This window comes from Antrostomus carolinensis, unplaced genomic scaffold (assembly GCF_000700745.2).
Source record: "Antrostomus carolinensis isolate BGI_N321 unplaced genomic scaffold, ASM70074v2 scaffold26162, whole genome shotgun sequence".
Taxonomy (NCBI): Eukaryota; Metazoa; Chordata; class Aves; order Caprimulgiformes; family Caprimulgidae; genus Antrostomus; species Antrostomus carolinensis.
The window spans coordinates 1-19,874 of record NW_010297971.1 but is presented as its reverse complement, the minus strand read 5'-3'; the positions used below and the strand labels follow the sequence as shown (position 1 = coordinate 19,874).

General features: G+C 37.6%; 1 protein-coding gene across 1 annotated transcript; it reads right to left on the bottom strand.

Annotated features, from left to right (window-relative positions):
* Positions 1-1,589: 1,589 nt before the first annotated feature.
* On the bottom strand, positions 1,590-18,926 carry DHX35 (DEAH-box helicase 35; the record flags this gene model as incomplete). Its single annotated transcript, XM_010162304.2, has 12 exons — positions 1,590-1,888; positions 4,247-4,358; positions 6,710-6,781; positions 7,263-7,344; positions 8,050-8,179; positions 8,965-9,042; positions 9,666-9,760; positions 10,171-10,266; positions 14,624-14,678; positions 15,440-15,564; positions 17,274-17,484; positions 18,768-18,926. Coding segments are annotated over 12 exons (1,260 nt in total), but the record flags the coding sequence as incomplete, so codon positions are not given.
* Between the last annotated feature and the right edge of the window lie 948 nt (positions 18,927-19,874).

Genomic DNA, 19,874 nt, shown 5'->3' with positions numbered 1-19,874 from the left:
GAAATTGTCAGAACTGGCAAATGAAGTGGCCATCCACTGACAGCCCATCACAATTCAGACCAGCACAGTACAACCACCCAGTCCCTTGGGAAATCGCCCACTAAAGCTGAAGTGACGCATTCTCAAGCTTCCTTGATTCAATGGTTTTATTTTTCTTAAGAATACTTCCAGAGGACAGAGAAACACAGACATTTTTACAAGGCTTCATATTCAGTTCTTTCTCCGATCCTTTAAGAGAGAAAAACCTGCAAATTGAATCTTTTAAATAAGTGTCAATACTGCTCTCAGCTCTGGCTACGAGACAGTCCCTGCCCCAAAGAGCTTCCACTCTAAGAGAGTAATACAAAGGTGAGGCTCACAGGGGAATCAACAAGGAAGGTGACAGGGTTTGTCATGCTGCTGGTGCCATACATGGAGACTGGTACATCTTTTTGTGCTGGCAGTCAGGACACAGACACTGAATAGACCACACGTTGCACATGACAGAACGTTCTCTCTGCAGGTGTTTGGAAGGGAGAAGATAAAGAAGCTCTCAAGAAAGTTTTCAAGGCAGTCCTGTGATGAGGAAGGCATTTGTTCTATGTAGAAATTTTTGCCTATTTACATACTTTAAAAAAAAAATAAAATTATTGTTAACATGCCAAAAACATTCATCAAAACAGTTGCTTTACAAAAATAAATATTTCAAACAATGTGTTTCTAAAATAAATATCAATAGGGTTGAAAAAAATAAATACATGTATCCAAGCTATCTTGTTAAAACACAAAAAGGTTTCCTTACTGAAAAGTAGCCATGGAATCCTGATTAAAGCAGCAACTGTTTGGAGCATCCTTCTCTTACAGTAACATATGAAGAGTCCCAAGAAGCAAGTAAGAAATTCTTAATAAAATAAATTTACAGAACTGTGTTCCTTATAGGAAAGTACAGAACATTTTCATCTTTGCTGAATGGCAGAGGCTAAAAAAAACAGTGTTCAGAGATACACCCCTACTGAAATTTTCTGGTATTTCCAAGCAGTGAGAGGCTAATACCTTTTCTCTCATTAGGAAAAAAAAAAAAAGAAAAGTAAAGCCCATCTGTGAATTGGATTGTTTGTGAACATATGTGTATAGTCCCCTGATTGAGCAAAAAGTTAATCCTTCTTAAAAATACTGAGCTACTCTTCCTCCCCCTCCCCAAACAGCAACTCTTGTGTATGGAAACAAGACATTTTAATACGATGCTACCCACAGAAGGGCTGTTACAGCACAGGGAGCCACAGGCAGCTCAACCTCAGGCAGGAGACTTCTACTACTTGGGAGCACAAGCTGCACCAGTTTGGGATGGTCCAAGAAGAAATCAATGTTTCCATAGCAGCCCCTTGCATTTTCAGGGCTAGTTCATTGCCCTGAGGCTCCTGCTGTCAGGAGTCAGTCTCAGTTTGGCCGGCAGTAGTCACAGTGCTCTAGGTAACAGGAGGCAGGGTACCCTATTCCCCACTCTCATAAGGCAGCCGTACCACTCCAGGAAATCAGTTTCCTTCTTGAAGGTTTCATTTTTTTTTTTGTGGTCCTGTATGTCCTCTTAGTTTTTAAATTGTTTTTCTACCTATTTAAAAGGAGCAACATACCCAGGTTAACAGTGGTCAAGTAGGCAAAGAATCAAGTGTCCACAATGCAAGCTCTACATAGGTTTACAATGTACTGGTCATGCATAAACCCCTATGGATCTTGGCAGGCATTTAAACATTTAAGTTGATGTAAGATGAAATTGCTAATGAACTGACTGCTGAATGGACTGCAGCCAGCTTGAAATCACCAGAAGGTTCTGCATTTGCTGTCACAAGACTTAAGTCACGTCCAGTCAGTGGTCATCTACTTTAGCCCTTTTTGCTTTCAAGGAAAGATGCTGCAAGAAAAAAAAAAAAGAAAAATTGCTTAGCATACATACAATTAGAAAAATGTTTAGTTAGAATGCTTTCAGTCTTTAATCCCAAATTAAATAAATTCTTATACGAAGACCACCCTTCCCAAGCTCTGCTTGTTACTGATATAGCTAAAATAAATCTAGGAAATCCAAACCTACATGTACCCTGAAGTGTTATTCTGGCTTGGTATAAAATATCATCTTCTAGTACTTCTGTACTAACTGTGAGGATAGGAACAATTTCCCACCAGAAGCAAGTTGCTAGTGTATAAAAATGATACAGATACACGTGTTCCCAACAATACATCTGCACAAACACTAGTACTACATGCATGAAGCTATGAATGAATCCTATTCAGTTGTAGTTTGTTTTTAACTTGATAGAGGAGTAAAAATTATCATATTTCAGGAATCTCTCACTAGCACAAAGATATATCCTTCAGGAGAAAAAGGGTCTGAATGTCTATAAATGAGCATGAATTTGTGTTTTTTAAAATGGCTTCCTTATTCAAAATTTACATGTATCATTCAAAGCTTTCCACAGTAGGAATACTTCTAATTTTTAAACATCCTATAAAGATATCCAAGGCTTTTGGCCAATAAGGATAACTGACCAAACTGGAAAAGATAATTTTCTTCAAAATCAGCCCTATTCTCCAGAGCTTCCACAAGATTTATTTTAGGATGAAAGCTATGCTTAGGTCATACTGCAAACTGAGTTTATCTCTATCAAATCAAAAGGAGGGCAATGGTAAAAATTAGGTTCTGAGGTAATTTCATAGAATATCTACAACAGTAGCAGTACTACCTTGAAAAATACGTTCTCTCAGTCAGGTAGGTAGTACTATTCAAGACAAGTTGTCTTCACTTACAAAAAACAATACCAGTTTTGCCTGAATAAGTCATTGAGTCACATTCCCCAATACTACCTACCTAAAGGAAAACCTCACCCCAAAACTGAGCCTGTGGAGAGGTCACATCATAATGGGATGTTGTGTTGTGTTTGGGATGTTATAACACGTAAATATGTGAGTCAAAAGGATTAATTATTCCAGGAGTAGATTTGATAGAACTGAAACATTGGCTCATCTCTGTTTTACACCACACTTGCAGAATGTCTAACAGCAGCTAAAGACTCAAGGGTCTATCCTGCAGGGGTCATTGCTGCCTTTGTCAAATGTGTTATAGAAAAAAAACGTAGAAAATATTCAGCTACTTAGTAAGTGCATTTAGAGATGGTGTCTGGACAACTGAGGTTAATTATCCAAGCTCAACATAAAAAAAACCCCCACAAACCTCACCCCCAACAAAAACCACCCTTCTCAATTCAATTACACTGACAGATGTCAATGCTGCTGCACACTGTAACCACAGAGGTAAGTCCTAAGGTGCTCCAGGCACCACAGTGTTTTCTTTTATCCAAAAACCCCAGGAAGTGAAAGAAAACAAACATCAGATTCTCAGAAAAGTGAAAGAGGGCAGCAGAACTATAAATCAGAAACAGCCATTTTTGCAACCTGGCTGCTCACATGCATGAACAGATCTTGTTTTGCACAGGCAAAGTACATTTTTTCACTCGGTATTTTGGAAATATTTCACCAATTTAGAATAGAAAGCTCAGTGGTTGTTAATCTCCCATGGGAAATTCACATGCAAGACCAATTTGGTAATCCTGCCTGTACAGTATTTACGTGCAATGTAGTATCAACAGCTTCAGCATAACTAACATTTAGATAATATTTAATACCAATTCAGTTCTCAGAATGACCAAGATTGATGGATTCACAGGGGACAGAGTTGATAAAGGATGGTGACAACTATTAAACGATACTTGTGAAGAAGAGGTATGTATATCACATACAACATAAAGCAGTTGTTCTTTGCCACTTCAAGTCTGAACAGATCAGAGCTGATTTTTTGCAGTAAACAATTAATGCTCAAAAAAGGGCTCAGGATTTGCACAAATATTTGCAAAGCAGGCAAAGACTGCTCTAAAATTATTGTGCAAAGTATGAGCACTGCCTAGCTACAGTGCTGCTCAGAGAAGTCCTTACTAAGTGCCAACACTCAAGTGTAAATGGTTGAATGTTTCATTTACTAGAGTGATATACGATTTTGTAACTTTGAGATCACGTCTGCTGGCTGGATAATAGGGAAAAAGCTTTCATGCATCAGTTTATTACCCTCTTTCTTTATATTAAAACTACTACAATGAACAAAACCAACCTCATTTTTGTAACATTAAATAGACAACAACAAAACATAAACACTCAAAAAGTTCAGATACGAGAGCTGCTAATACAGCAATGGTACCGTTTGGGCTTTATGCCGATTCCGTACCGTTCCTTGCTGGTAAAAATGAGGTGCCAGTTCCAAGAGCCACGCAGATTCAACAGCAGTCACATCTCTCATGTAATATTTAGTGGTCTGTATGACTTCATTGTAGACCACCCTAGGAGAAAGGAAAAAAATTAGTAATTTTGCTATAAATCAATGAGGGAGAGATGACTGACAGCATAATTAGACAGATTCACACACATTCTGCCAGGGGTAGTACTTACAGAATGACAAGAGAGTCTTTAAGTTATAATACAGCCTCTTATCTCTTTACCTCTGCTTGTTCAGAGTACTCTACATTAAGAAAAGCTTTAAACTGACATTAAAAACACCTCCACATACTACCAGGACATATGGATGAGAGGTATAAAAGAAAGAGTATTTCTTATAATGGGGCCAAGGGGAACTCCTAACAGATGCTTTGGAAATGAGAATATTAGGTACTCTGTGATGTCATGAGGAAGGACGTCAAAAGCATCAAAACCCTGGACCCTGTAGAGCACAAATCACAGCATGACTGTCCCTGGTGTCTGTCTGCAGACAACCAAGATAAGGGTTAGAGGAAGAAATCAGCTTTAACTACTGTCAGAACATCCCCTGGTAAGAGATTTAGAAACACACGGCCATATGGACTTGATCCCTGCTGCCAGCACGAACAGGTTGCCAGGACGGGCACCTATTTCTGAAGTCACCCTTCACTAGGGAGAGTAATTCTTACCAAGGAAGCGCAAACCCACGCGCTGAAGGGTTAGTCACCAAAACCAGAAGTCATTATCTGCCTTCTATACACAGCAGAGCTGCAAACCCACAAGGTTCGTGGTCTCTCACTAATTGGTATTTTGCTCTCAAAAGCAAAGAGGAAAGAGTCCAAAACGCTCTTCTCTGCCAAATATAGCCCAAGACATACTAACTAATACAACTGAAGAGAAATCTGAGTAAAAGAAACAAGAATGAGAACTCATTTTATATGCACCTGTAATAGATTATTGAAGCCCTCAATACAGGATGGTTGCCCAGGCAGCAGCAGCACTGAAATGAGTTTAACTCCTGACTTATAAGACACCATGAGCCAGCAGCATCTTTAGGCTGGCAGTGGCAATACCACACGGCCTTGGAAGACAGCTCTGTGCCTGTTCTGCAACACAGGGGTCCAGAAAGAGATTTAAGTCCAGAATCAGCATTCCCAAAAACTCCAGCAATACTGCTGCCACCAACAGCAAACAGGCTGTGAAGCAAGGAGCAGTCTTAAGGCTTTGCCAGTTAAAACTTCCAGCTAGCTGTCTGCTGTTATGCTTTTCTAGATGTCTGGAAGCAGCCAAGGCTGGGATAGAAGTTCCACGCTGAGGGCTCATCATCTAAAAGCAGAGCCTGTTAAGTGGTGTGTGCTGGAGCAAAGAATTCTTCCAGTATTCTCCTACCATTAGATTTTCTTCCCAGATTAATTTCTTCTCAACTTATTCTTCTTACTGTCTGTCACCTTCCCATAATCCAACCTCTTTCAGGATGTTATTTCTGAAGTTTTCTAGCTAGCAGTAGGTATATTTGCAAAGTATTCTTTTTACTATGTCAAACAAATTGTGTTTATTGCTAATAGCAGTGACAGGAGGTAAAAAAAACCCCTGGCAAAACAGCAACAAATCAGGCTGATTCCAGTGGCAAAAATTACTTCAGCTACACTCTGCTCAACTCAGCCCTGAAGAATTAGTACAGTGAGCTGGACTCATTTTTATGTTGTGAGCCCACGTAAATTGGTGGCTGAGTTCCAGTCAGTTACACTTCTGCAAACCCTGTGCACCATGTGTAGGAGCCCAATTCAAAGAGAACAGAGGACACTAGCCAAGTTTATCCTTCAAAGTCTCAGCAACAGGCAAAGAAGGACCAGAATCCAAATACTTCAGGCTGATCATGCTGACCCAATAATTAGAAACACATTCTGATTTGTAATCTGAGCATCTTTGACATACAAATGGAAATGTAACATCCCAGCTAATAAGAAAGTACAACCATTTCTTTCCTAGACAGCTGTAATTTTTCACATCATGTATTTTACATGTATGCACTCTCCTAACAAGCCATTTGCAATTGCTGTAGCACCTATTTGACAGGGTATTTCCTTAATAGGCTTAATTAAAGTAAATTAACCCTGGTTCTAGCTAGGTACAGAGACTATTCAGAGAGTAATTTGCAGTGCAAGATATGTTGCCCATTAAAAAAAGTATCACCTGACCCTGCTTTCCAACCTCTTGGAAAGGTTGGAGGGTTTTTTCATAGTTAAACATCATTTTATTTCCCTAAGTTTTTGGATACTGTCTACAAAAAATTGCAAAGGAAATTACTAGTTCAGTGGGAACCATGAGCTTCTATATCTATTCCTCCACTGATGGAGAAAAGTCATTCATTAAAATGTCTGGATGCTGAGAGTATTTTATAAAGATCACAAAACAAGTGAAAGCAGCTTGAACTTACCAGCGTGGAGGTTTCTCTGCATACAACACTGAAGTGGGGTGGATATGAAGTTCATGGTCATCACGGATAGTCCTTGAAAGCAAGATATTATTTTAGACTGTGCATCTATTTATTGTTTAACACTTGGTTACTTTCATCTCCAGTAAGAGTGTTAATGAAAAGCAACAATGAAAGAGCAAAATAAAAATATTCACATTTAATGAACAGATTAAACCAGGTTTAAATCCTGGCCAGAGGAACAACTGATAATTTAATGTCCTAAATTAAATGAGTGCTACAACATTGTTGCACTACAACTGTACTTGCTTATATTAAACACAAGTTAATTACTACTAGTAACAGCTTCCACTATCAATAACTTTATTTATATTTGTCAAAAAGAAGAGAGAAACATTGAAACAGTTTGAAAATGCAAAAGTTCAAATATTTAGTAAACCAATTACCACATGTTTCTTATTGCAAGTGCATAACGAAACACCTGTTTGTTGATTATACTTTAATTTATCCAGTCAAAGAAGCTTTTAAACTAAGCTAAGAAAATACATATATTTACCTGTAAGCTCCAGTAGAGTGGAATTTAGCAGCGTTAGCAAAGAACCCAGAAACTATGCATCTCAAAACAGGATCTGGATCACCTGAAAATAAGAATTTTTCTGTAAAATGAGTCAATGGAATGGCAAAAATCCCTAAAATACCACGTAATCATCCCAAACAACTTTTCACAGCACATCAGGCTTTGCTAACAAAGGCTCAAAGGCAGACAAACCCTGCAATCTCTTTTGACTTCAATTTCACAGCAAATCAAAAGTACTACATAAAAAAACTACTGTTGCCATTGGTGTCTCCATGAAGACAGTTTCAGAGTCCTCAGAGCAATCTTGAGTGACAGCTAGGCATTGACATCTGATTTTTGAGAGCAATTAGAGACAAGTGTTGAGAACTCGTTATGGCATCCATGCATGCAGAGCACTGCTGGAAATCAGATCCCAGTGACTGGAAAATGAACATACTAGAAAAATGGCTTTTTGAAAAGTCAAAAGAAGGAACAGCATGATCTGTTTAGGACTCTTTTGGTAAATCTGTCCATTAAATAGACAATCAGTGGTTATAATATCGTGCTGGAAAACTTAACAAATGAAGACTGGACTAAATGTTAATTGTAAAAATGGGCTAAAATGCTCTTCTGCAGTCATTTTTAGGACAAATATCTGGTTTTAATTAGCATTACTTTTAGGCCAGGGAGAAATGACTTCAAAGGCTGCAAGAAAAGCAGGAAGCAGACTGACAATTTGGAAACTAGCTTCAATTGTATTGGACAACGGATTAAAAAAAATGTTCACCTTCACTGGACTTCTTTGGCACTTTAAAGCGGACGAGAAGCTTTTTCAGCTGTTCTCTTACAACAGAAGCTCTAACAAGCCCTTTGTAGTTCAGAAAGTGTTCCTGACACCACTGAGAGCTCTTGCTGTGCTGTACAGTGAGAAGAACAGAAAAAATTGCAATGAGATACCATCAGCAAACAAAGCCCAATGTCTTTTGGATCACATAGCCTCATTCTGGTTTTCTTCTGTCTCCTACAACATACTTATTGTTGTTTTCCCTGAAAATTACCTATTTACATAGCAACTAACAAGGTTACGTAGCACCAATAACTACGAAACATGTTTCAAACAACTTCTAAATAGTAGCAGAACAAATGCTACGGGGTATTTTCAAGCAGATGTGCTTCATTTCTTCATATGTGGTGAAAGAAGAGCATCAGTCATTCCATTCTCACACACAAATGCATCGTATCATAAACTAGTCTGTTTTCAATCTCAAAATGTAAACAACCTTTTCTATACACTGTTTTAATTGCTTTGCTCTATGCAAAGAACTATTTCTCCAGAAGCCAGCAGTTACTCAAAAAGCCTCTGCATTTGGCTGTTTCTAAGAAAATTATGCAGATATAAAATTTAAAGGGCAAAATTTCAGTTGGTGCCTGACCAATCGCTTTGGGGCTAGGGAGAGAGAAGTTGTTATTTAAGCACCTGAGTGGTTATACCACTTCAACTCAACACTGTTGCTAATATATTATTACAGAAGTGCTTCGTATCAGCAAAATATCAGACTACCTTTTAAAGCAGAATTATCACTTAATAGACTTGGTAAGCCCTCAGCTTTGAGGATGCTATATCCAGAACTTCCAGAATCAGAACTAAGGTCCTCAAGTTCTTCCCATTCCTGCAAATCCACATACACTTGAACTGACTTACTTGGACAAAGGCTTCATAAACATTAAGCATAGTGAGATGATCACCTTCTTCCACAGCAAACTTCCTGTGTTGCCTGGCCTGGAGAAGAAGAAATATATTTTTATAGGCAGATTGATTTTTGCAAAAACCATGTCCAATATGCTCAGTTCCCATCATCTCTGTATTTACTGGTGGCTATCAAAACTCTTACCATACAGAGTGGTTCCTCTAGGTAACAGCAGTATTTTACTAGCCTGTCTATATTCAGGAGCACTTTTAAAAGTGAAATTAGAAAAATGAACTGAAAATGAACCCCCCAAATCCAAGAAGGGAATGAATTAAAATTAGGCTCCTGCTACCTGTTAAGAATTTGCTACATCCCAATACTTTATTTTTTGTTCCTCTTGAAAGGAAGTGGTGGTTGGGGATATCGGGGTTTTTTTGTTTTGGGCTTTTTTTTTCCCCCCCTCACAAACCCTTACGCTGACCATTATTGTTTTATAACCCTTCTTGTTTCTGGTTCTCAGAAGGAGGGTGTTAACACTAGTAAAGGACTCCAGGTTACTCAGTTTCTTCTTTTACCTATAACCAACAGGTACACTTTAAGACCTTGTTCCATTTTCATACAGTCTTGCAGTCTGCAATGGTTATTAATGAAATACTTGGCAGAAATCCAGAAATGTGGGACTAACAAAAAGAAAATGACAGATGACTGAACTTACAGCCTGAGCTTTTTGATTTGGAGGGATCACAAAGATGTTTTGAATTTGCATCATGGCAGCAATTGTCAAAATCTCCTGGGAGCAGCCAAAATTTCCTGAGGAGAAATGGAGAAGCAGAGAAATTCAGTAAATGAAATCATCTTCCATTCAACTTATCCCCATGTAGAATAAAGAGGAAAAGAAGTGGAATATATTTTTATAGCATATAAAACCAAAACATCTAAACTCTTGGATTATTTTTTTGAGTATAACAGTAAACATTTTTAATGCAAAAGTTCAGATGAAGGTGTTAGACTTATTAATTAGTGTGTTAAACATGTTAGACGTTATTTATTAGAAAGGTCCACGAGTTTAACCAATTCTTTTCACTAAACACCATACCAAGATGAAGTAGAGTTTGTTTCAAGTTGAGCAAATGTCTAATACTACATTATAATCACTAAAGGCAATAACGTCCACTCAACACAAGACTACGAAAAAACCATGTTGTTTTTTTTCCTCCTACCTGATTCCAGAAGCATCTTTGCAAACATAGGATTCAAAGGAAACTCTGCTATTCTCATTCCAAGAGGCTCTGTTAAACGGCAGTGCATATCCAAACCTACAGCATATTAATAAACGTAGCTGTGAAACAGGCAAAAGTAGCATAGAAAAGTCTTCTTTAGCAGAATTAAGAGCTAAAATATAGCAAAAACACCTACAAATGTATATTAAACTAAGCTTAAAGGTGCTCCTTATTATGCATTTACTCTCCTATGGGTCACTGGTATTATTTGGGTTTTTTAAACATACTTGAACACACAAGTTTCTTCAGTCTGATGAAGTTACATTGCTACTGCCAATGATTTAGGAAACTCACAAAGGCAATGCAATGGCCAGAGTGCCCATTTGCTGTCAGACACGTGCAGCTCCTTTCCAAGTATTTAGCAATATCTTTGTTCATGGTGGTGGGAAGCAGAAGGAGTCCCAAAGAGAATTAAAAAAGGTCATAATTATTGAACAGGCATAATTGTAGAAACAGGAAGCACTACTGGAAGGGGGTAGGGTATAATTTTTCTGAGTCACATCTGCTTAGATCATTGAGAAAAATAATTTAATATAATCTAAACTAGAGCTGTACAGCTGATGAAGATTTTCTATAGTTTAGTCTGCCTCATGCATCAATAACTAAACTGTCAGCCATGTTCCAGCTGTAGCCTTTTTGCTGGTGATGGTACAGGACAGAAGCATGACAACTTGCTTTTCCATTTCCAGTTATCAACAAGTAACCCTGCACATTTACTATTTTAGTTGCAGGGTTTCCTACAGTCAAACACCTGCAGTAAGGTTTACCTATGCAAACCACTGGGTCATATTCTAATCCAGCACACTATGCTGAAATTTCAGGAAACTATTTAAATTAAAAAGGATTTGCCTTTGCAAGAGGACGTAGGAAATAGAATTAAAAAATGAATATAGACACAGGAAACAAGAAGAAGAAAAGAGCTTGCTAAGAAAGGCAAAGAGTGAGAACTGGAAGAGAAAACTGCAAGCAAGTCAAGTTGCATGAGGTACAACAAGGATGCAGAGCACAAGAGAAAAGCGAAACAAGGAGTGACTAATGAGCCCAATAATAGGACTTTGGGGCACTGAAGATTGCATAAATAACCACAGCAGAGTGGACTGAGGAAACGCAACTCCAGCCCATGTGTTATATAAACATATTATTTGTCAAACTGTGTGGTGGCAAAACCCCACTGTTGTAGTTCAGTTACGCTTCACAGAGCAAAGCAAAACCATAAATCAAGCCAAGGAATGAGATCTCCTGTAACTCATGTCAGCCACAGATACCTCTATCGAGTGTTTTATTTCCTTTGTTATTTGATATGCCATCATCTCACTTATTACACCAATGTAGTAATTCACTCACCACACCCCTACGCTGTTTAATAAAACCTAACAGACATTTAATGTAATGTCAAAACGTTTTCCTCACAAACAGGTACAAAAGGCAGTTTATGTGAAATGATAAAATGATATTTTTAAACACAAAGTCACAAAAACTGCAAAAATTAAGGTATGACAGCTTTCATTTGACCACTGCAATATGAGAAGTTCGAGTGCTACCACAATTAATAGCTTAGAATATGCTATCTTCTGTCTACAGAAAGATAATGGGGTTCATAAGTAGGAGAAAGAGATATTATAATCTTTTTAACTTTCTACAAGCGCATCAAGGCAAAATCCTTCGGCTTCTGCTGAATCCTACAAATCTCAGTGCAACTTTGCATTGACATGTATAGCTTGTGCACAGATGTCTTTGTAGCAGTAAGCCTGAACATACACAAAAGGCCTGCAATGAACACAAGTTTGGAACAGGTAAAAGTTTCCTTCAAATAATCTTGGAATTAACCTTTGTATCCATATATATATATATATATAGGTATCTATAACCTTTGTATCTATATATATATTGGTATGTAGGAAACTGGAGACCTTCAGCTCCACTTAGAAAAAGATACTGCAAAGATTTTTATTGAATGTGCTCAGGAGAGATTATTCAAGTAGTGTGTCACTAAAAAGCTTCACCTAACAGCCATTAGTATGTAATGGGCTGAGGGATTAAAACACTTTATTTTAAACATAGCCAGAGTGGTTGTTTCTAATAGGTGACAACTTACAAACAAATCTTCAACAAAATCTTGGATCTGAAATAAAGCTTAAAATAAAGACTTTTTTACCTGCTTATTTACCTCCTAAATTACATTTAAAAACAATAAACTCCAACTGACAGCTCAGACTTTCAAAGGGGCATCAAAGGAGAAGGCTGAGAAGAGACTCCTGATGTAATCAGTTTGCATCACTGTAAAAATAATCAGTCTAAAAACCAGTGATGTGTTTATTCAACAGAACTAGCTCAACCTGAAGAGCGCCTGCTCTGCACAAGTTTGACACAATAGGATCTGCCCCTAACCTGCACATTTGCATGTTATTACAGTGCAGATTATGGAATGCGTGTTCATACTTGTGTAAGAGAAATTTAATCCTCACTGCACCTGCAAACGCTTGGGCAGCTTCATCTCTGCAACTTATATAAAATCTCCATAATAAACCACCTAAAACCTTAAACTTCAGCAAAAATTGGAGAGCGAATCCATGTATCACACATACACACACAGATTTCTTTCCATCTTAAACACCAACATCAGCACTTCTCGGCTTTGCTACAAAAGCTGGGCAGCCAACAGAGTAACAGCTCTGAACTTTCCTGTGAAGCTACCACGAGCATAATGCTTTTACCAAAACATCAAACAGCTAATCAGTGAGTTTATTGACCTTTCCTCTCCATTTCCCTAAGGTGGCTTTGGCTCTGAATTGATCTTTGCAATGTGCTTCTGAGCCACTGTGAAGTTCCTCATTCCAAGCTTGACATGGTTGCCAAGAACCAAGTGCCTTAAGTGGAACTGAATCAACTCAGAGTAAAAGAGAGCAGAGAGTTATAGCTCCATGAGAACAACAACAGTGCAGACCACCACAAGTTACAACACAGCATTTGTAAGCGATATGAAAACAGCCACAAACCTTTGGAAACTTCCAAAATTTACACAATCACCTTTACCTCATGTTGACATTATTGTCAACTTTGAATTAACTACAAATACTGAGTTCAAGTCAAACAGAGTTTCATTTTGATTACTAATTCTTGTGTCAAGTTTCTGTTTTAAGGTTGTTGCATTCAAAAAGATTAAACAGCTGTCAAAAAAATCAACAATATAACAGTTCTTCCTATAAACAAAATTAAACAACATACATTCCACTCACCACAACAAAAAGGAATTGAAAACTGTTTATAAAAATAATACTACAGTGTGATTTGAGTGTTATAGGTACCCAACAGCAGCATAATGAATGAAATGCAAATTTAGAATCACAGAATCATAGTATCTCAAGCTGGAAGGGACCCATAGGGATTATCAAGTCCAACTTCCTACTCCTCACAGAACTACCTAAAACTAAACCATATGACTAAAAACACTGTTCAGACTCTATTGAACTTGAGAGCAAGCTGATTAGTAATTCAGAGAACAAAATAAAAAAGATACTCTCTTAAGTAGCTAAACAGTAAAAGAGTACTTTGAATTATGCTCTGAGGGTCTGTCAGACTGGCTTTTTCTTCTTTTCATCACAAGTTTGTATTAGAACTATGCTTTTTAAAGTCTAACCAAGGAATAAACAAAGTAGCAATTATATTAAGCTTGATAAATTCTGTATTATTACCATCAGACTGATCTTGAAAGAGATATCAAACCTTTACTTTCAATTTTTTTGTTTATACTTACAAGTGTTACATGTTTCCATCACCGGCACATTAACACAAAATGAAAGATCACCACATTAAGAGCTTGAGTATCTAACAACTTATTTAATAGGATGCAGGGAAATTTAGTGTCTAACTTGTGTATTGGTCTAATTAGTGTCCGAACTCAATTTGTACCTTTGTACCACTCTAAGGATTGAAGAAACACAGAAAGAGCATCTGCCTGAGAGCATCAAGCCAACACCTTCATCAGCTCAGGGTCCTGTTCCTGGCTGCTTCTTTCCATGAAGGTGTAAGCAAATACAAAGAAGATAGCTATAAAATATGTGTTTGCCCAATCTAAACAGTTAAGTTCTAGTTTATACTCTATGCAGTAGATTTCTAGTTCCTCCCAGAAAGTTATTGCTGCCTTTTGCTTGCTTACCTGTCTGAGACAACTGGAGGAAAAGAAAGTAATTTCAGAGGACACTGAAGTACACTTGTAAAAACACACCAGTAAAAACCTTCCACCAGTCAAGGCTGCATTTTCCTCTTTCTCAAAGCACAGTTCTCAAACACAAGTTTGATTAATGTCCATCCAATCATCACATCCAAATTAACAATTTTTTTTTTGTAACTCCTGTAATGTAACTATAAATAAAGCAAAGCATAATATTCTCACCTCCTAAAGCATACAGCAATTCTAAAGCTTGCACCATTGATTGTGCAGGAGGTGGCTGTGAAGAAAAAATGTGCATTGTTTAAAGTTATCATCATGGAACACACAAGTTTTCATAAAAGTTAGTCTTCTTTCACAAAATCCTTAAGTTCTAACTACCCACCTTCCTCCTTATGCAAAATGAAGAAATAGCTCTCGGACTCTTCCTATCATCCTTCCACTGACCAGCAGTGCTCCAAGTCAAAACCATCTCAACAGACTCAGCATTAGCACTACGATGTTCTCAGGATCTGAGCTGGAAATGGTGTACTTGCTTTGTCCAACAGTGATCAGAACAATTACTTAACTTTCTCTTCTTACTCTACCATATTTGTTTCTCCCATCAGTACAAGAGTAGCTAGAAACTTTACAGAAAGCAAACCTAAAAATTGGTACTGCTCTTTCTAACAAGACAGACAAGCATAGCTTTAGCTCTGCACATATCAATCTTTTTTTTCCTTTTTCTTCATAAATTCAGTGGAAAGGGACTATTATTATAGTTTTACAGAATCTCAAGAGTTTCTTTCTAGGCTTTTCTTGACTTCTCAGCATCTCTAACAGCAAACTCTAGAATACAGGCATTGTTTCTAAGTTGTCACACACGTTACTTGCACTAGTTGATTTCCAAAATCATACTTTGCTGACTGAGAGTGGACAATGAGTTATGCTTTCCAAACTAAGGTGGCAACTGGTTACCAGTTCTGAGGGTTATCAACAAGTCACCTAGTGACCTTTCTTCACCCTAACGAAAGATGACAGACTTTACAGCCTAGGACTCACGGAAAGAAAGGGGAACCTGAGCACATTGTCAATTCCCAAAGCCTTCAGCTGCAAGATGACGGGTGCAAGGTTACTGCGCTGCATCTCAGGAACAGTGGACTTGGGCAACTTCTCAAAGTCCTCCTCTGTTACAGGAGAAAACAAGGCAATTTGGGACAGGGTTTCAACTCCCACTGTACGCAATCAACATAATAGAATTGTACTCATTTCAAGTTAAAATTATCATGTATGAATACTTAACAGGTGTTAGAAGAACTCTAAGTCAGATGATCTTTCTCCAATTACTTTATTTTAAGATACTTTAATTTAAATAGAATATTAAATGGTTTTGGCTACATTACTGATTCTGCAGTTGACCCACCCATATTTCAAATTGAAATATTAGAAGTTCTCCACAGAAGCCTGGAAATGCTTTATTTCTCTTCTAGTTTAATATATGAAGCAGAAAATAAAAGGCAGTGTGCAATACTGCAAAAACAATTTTTTTAAAAGAAGGGACAAGGACAAGTTCAAAACCAGCATGCTTTCAGTATGAGAGTACTATTTTTAGTAAGCATTCAAACAAAATGAGGTTTTAAAAAGCATATTTAAAATAATGGCTAAGGATTGCAAATCAATTTATTTGGCAATGCCTTTTATAAAGCACATTCACTACAGAATCTAAGTCTAGAAAAATACTTTATAGGTCAAAATTCCTGTACATTCCATTAACCAACTCTTCGGCAGTAAAGACACACACACATCCCTGTGTTGAACTAAGACCCCAAATCAAGACAAGAAATATATTATTTTTACTCAAATTATTTTAATTTTTAGAATGAACCCTCCTCTTTATCTGTTCTAACACAGACCTTCACTAAGACAGCATACATTTTCTCTACTTTCATCCATTCAGTGCTCTTTAAAATGTTTCTTAAAGCACCCATTAGGCCAGTTTTGAGCACACAAAAAAAACTTCAGTGCAGTCACTGTTTCTCCAGTAAAATACTTATTTTTATGTAAGCTTGGTGCATTATGCAGCAGACATTCACTCTTGATTCTTCACTGGACACAAAACTTCAGAGAATAAATCATGTCTTTGTTTAATGTGGCAACTGCTGGCAAGCACACACACATTTTTAAAAGATATTTTTCATCTCTCTAAGTTTCAAAGCTCCAGCAAAACTAGAGGGAACCTGAGGCACGTAAGCTGTAGCAGTGCTGAACTGCAAAGCCTTTTCTCATTAAACAGCTGATAACTGAGACAGTGAGATTGTGACTTTCTGAACTCTGATAGGTGGCCAACAGATTTATTTGTAACAGTAATTTTTGTACAGTGCCAGGATCACCGATTTATGAGACTTATTTGGGGTTGGCACCTATTCTCATGAAAAGGGGCCCCATAAAGAAGTTTTCCCTTCAGTTTTCTGAAGTATTTCCAGTGTCCATTGTTAGACTCACAGCCTAAAGGAGACTTTAGAATACCCACCTACGATGCTCTCTTCTGTGATTAAACTGAAGCAACTGCTCAGAAACCAAAATCATTAAAAAATAAACTTAGTAGACTCGCCACTCTGAGAGTTGCATTAACATTACAGGTTTGCAATTGCTGGCAGCCTCACAGTACCTACCCTGCTCAATTTGTGTTTCTGATTCAAAAAAGGATTCAGTTTCCAACGCTTAGTACACACAAACAATATATTTCTAAATAAGCTGAAGGAATAAAGACAGGAAATTTCTATTTCTTACCGAAAGAAAAAAACAAAGGTTTTTTTTTCCCCTTTAATTGAACACTAAAACTACTGTGAAACAAAAAGGAAGTCACAGCAGCAAGTTCACCTTTTTAATTACTGACCTGTATAAAGTCTGTAGCATTTTCCGGAGCGGTTCCGACCCGCACGTCCTGCTCTCTGATTAGCTGAAGCTTTAGACACTGGCACCACCACAAGGCATTCGATGGCTGTTTTGGGGTTATAGGCCCGAAGCTTCACAAAACCACAATCAATTACAAATGCAATTCCGTGAATTGTGACGGATGTCTCTGCAATGTTGGTGGCTACTATCACCTACAGATACAGACACAATGAGGATACTGTGAACTCCTCAATCTCAATTACACTATCAAGCCCTAACATCAGTGCATCAGGACTCAAATACAAGCCACTTAAAAGATCTCAGATACAACAGTTCCAGTAAACACTCTAGAGTACAAAAGGATACAGTACGTGCAGCAGAAAGAGCTGTCAGCTTGAAATAAGCCCAGTTTTTACAGCTTCACAATCACTTTCTTATTCAAATTTATTCTTTCTTATAAAAGAAGAATTTGGCAGCGTGTGCACCTCCCATTGGCAGTGTTTGCAGAGAAAACCATTAACTGACTATAAATCAAATGTCCTTCTGTAGCAAACTAAAAATACTTTCTTTCTGTTTCTCAGTTATATTAAATTGTTACTTGGAACACTGCAGTGGGGCAGGGAATAGGAGAGGACCAGAGCTGATTAAGTGTTCCATGTTCAGTATTCCAGCAGAGATATGCTTATATACATGTCCTAAAATATTAAAAAATAATTGTTCTCAGACAACAGAGGGAAATTTAATCCTTATTTCACCTGAAATTAAAAAAGTAAATCTTGGAAGTTAATTGACTAATGTCATATCCTGGAGAGAAAATAAGTATTTACACTCAACGATCTCTAACACCAGATAATAAATTTTACTCGTTAGACTCCAGCAGGCACAAGAAGTATAAGAACTCACCTGTGTGTAAGTCTGTCAGCTTATCTCAGCCCCAACTCAGGCTCTGCCTAAGCAGAAAGCACTAATCATGACCAATTATATAGTTCTGTGACATTAAATATTCATACAAGACTTGCAGAAGTCAAAACAAATATTTTTCTACTAAAACCAAGCAAGTTTTTAATTGTTTCTTAGGTGAAAATATAGCACTTACCCACTCTGTCACTATTTTTTCCATTACTGATGGAAAACAGCAATAGACACTTAGACCACAAAGAAATAAAAATGGGTAAAAGTAGAGGAGTGTAAGAAGCTGTAAGTGGACACAGACAAATACAGAGTTGTACAAAGACTCTTGGAAATTGAGCAGCTGATGAGGAATACAAGAGAGTTAGAAATTATATGTTTAGGACTGATGAGAAATGAATCAGGAAGCCAGAGAACATGTTCTTGGTTCACAGTTTGAAAACTGACAGGCACTGTTAAGAGATGCAGAAAGCCTCCCTCAGTAACTGTTTGCAATAGTCTCATGATGTGAGCACGATCTATGCAACCTGTGAAACGCAGACACCCTTCTGCGTGGTAGAAACTGAGACAGACACGGCAGTCTTACCTTCCTGACACTGTGAGAAACTCTCTCAAACACCTTCATTTGGTCAGGAGAAGGCAGGCCAGCATACATGGGGAGAACACGGAGGTGCTTTTTCATTCCAGTGCGAGAAAGGGCTCGAGCCTGTTCGATGAGCATAGAAACAACAGTCTCCACTTCCTCCTAGAGCCAGAGCAAGACAGGGAACAGAATGAGAGGTTTCACTTTAACATCACATAGCTGTCACCTCTGTACAAAATATGCACCAAAATAATCCCAATATAATTTCAATTGTTCAAATTCCAGGGTCTTTTGACTACCTCCCTCAATGTTGTAATATTCTTACATAAATTGCTATCATAACAAATATATATTTATGTAAATATTTATGTTCATTGTTATTTGAGACAACATCAAAAATACAGGAGGGAGGACTGAATAAAATCAAAATCAAGGGGAGGACTGAATAAAGTTCAGGAGGAAGCAGGCGTATTTTACCATGTATCTCAACTTGTGAGAGCAAAACAGGATGACAGTGTATTTTGACTGTGCAGAACGCTGTGGGTCTTGATCAGGAAATAACACAGTAACAGTATTAACACTTATTGCTCAACTTCACATTTAATCTCAGAGATCAACTGTGGCATCTCATTCAAACACAGATAATAAAATGTTTAGACACTGCCTTGTCAGATATCCAATTCACTCTCAAACTCAAATCAATAGCGAGGACAAAGAATTTATTTTGAAAATATGCAAGACAATTGAAGCTCTTCAAGGTAGTTCCTCACTGGAAAAATTATAAGCTACCTTCCATTTACTCTTCTCAGCTGTAAAGTGAGCTGACAGGTATAAATAGAGCAGAAGAGACTACTAAATTTTTGTCTCTCAGCTATTTGTATTTCTGTCAATAGCTTCAGACATTAAGCCTAACAAATGTAAATTCCATCTGCCAGAACTATTAATGATGACCCACTGTCAACTGCATGGGCGTGACTAGCACCAAAAAACACACACTGCTCCACTTGAACGAGGCTAAAAGCATATAGTATTAAATGAGAAAACCTATGATCCATTATAAGCTTTGATAAACCCAGACTTGGGTACTTGAAGGGAAAGGGGCCCAAGATA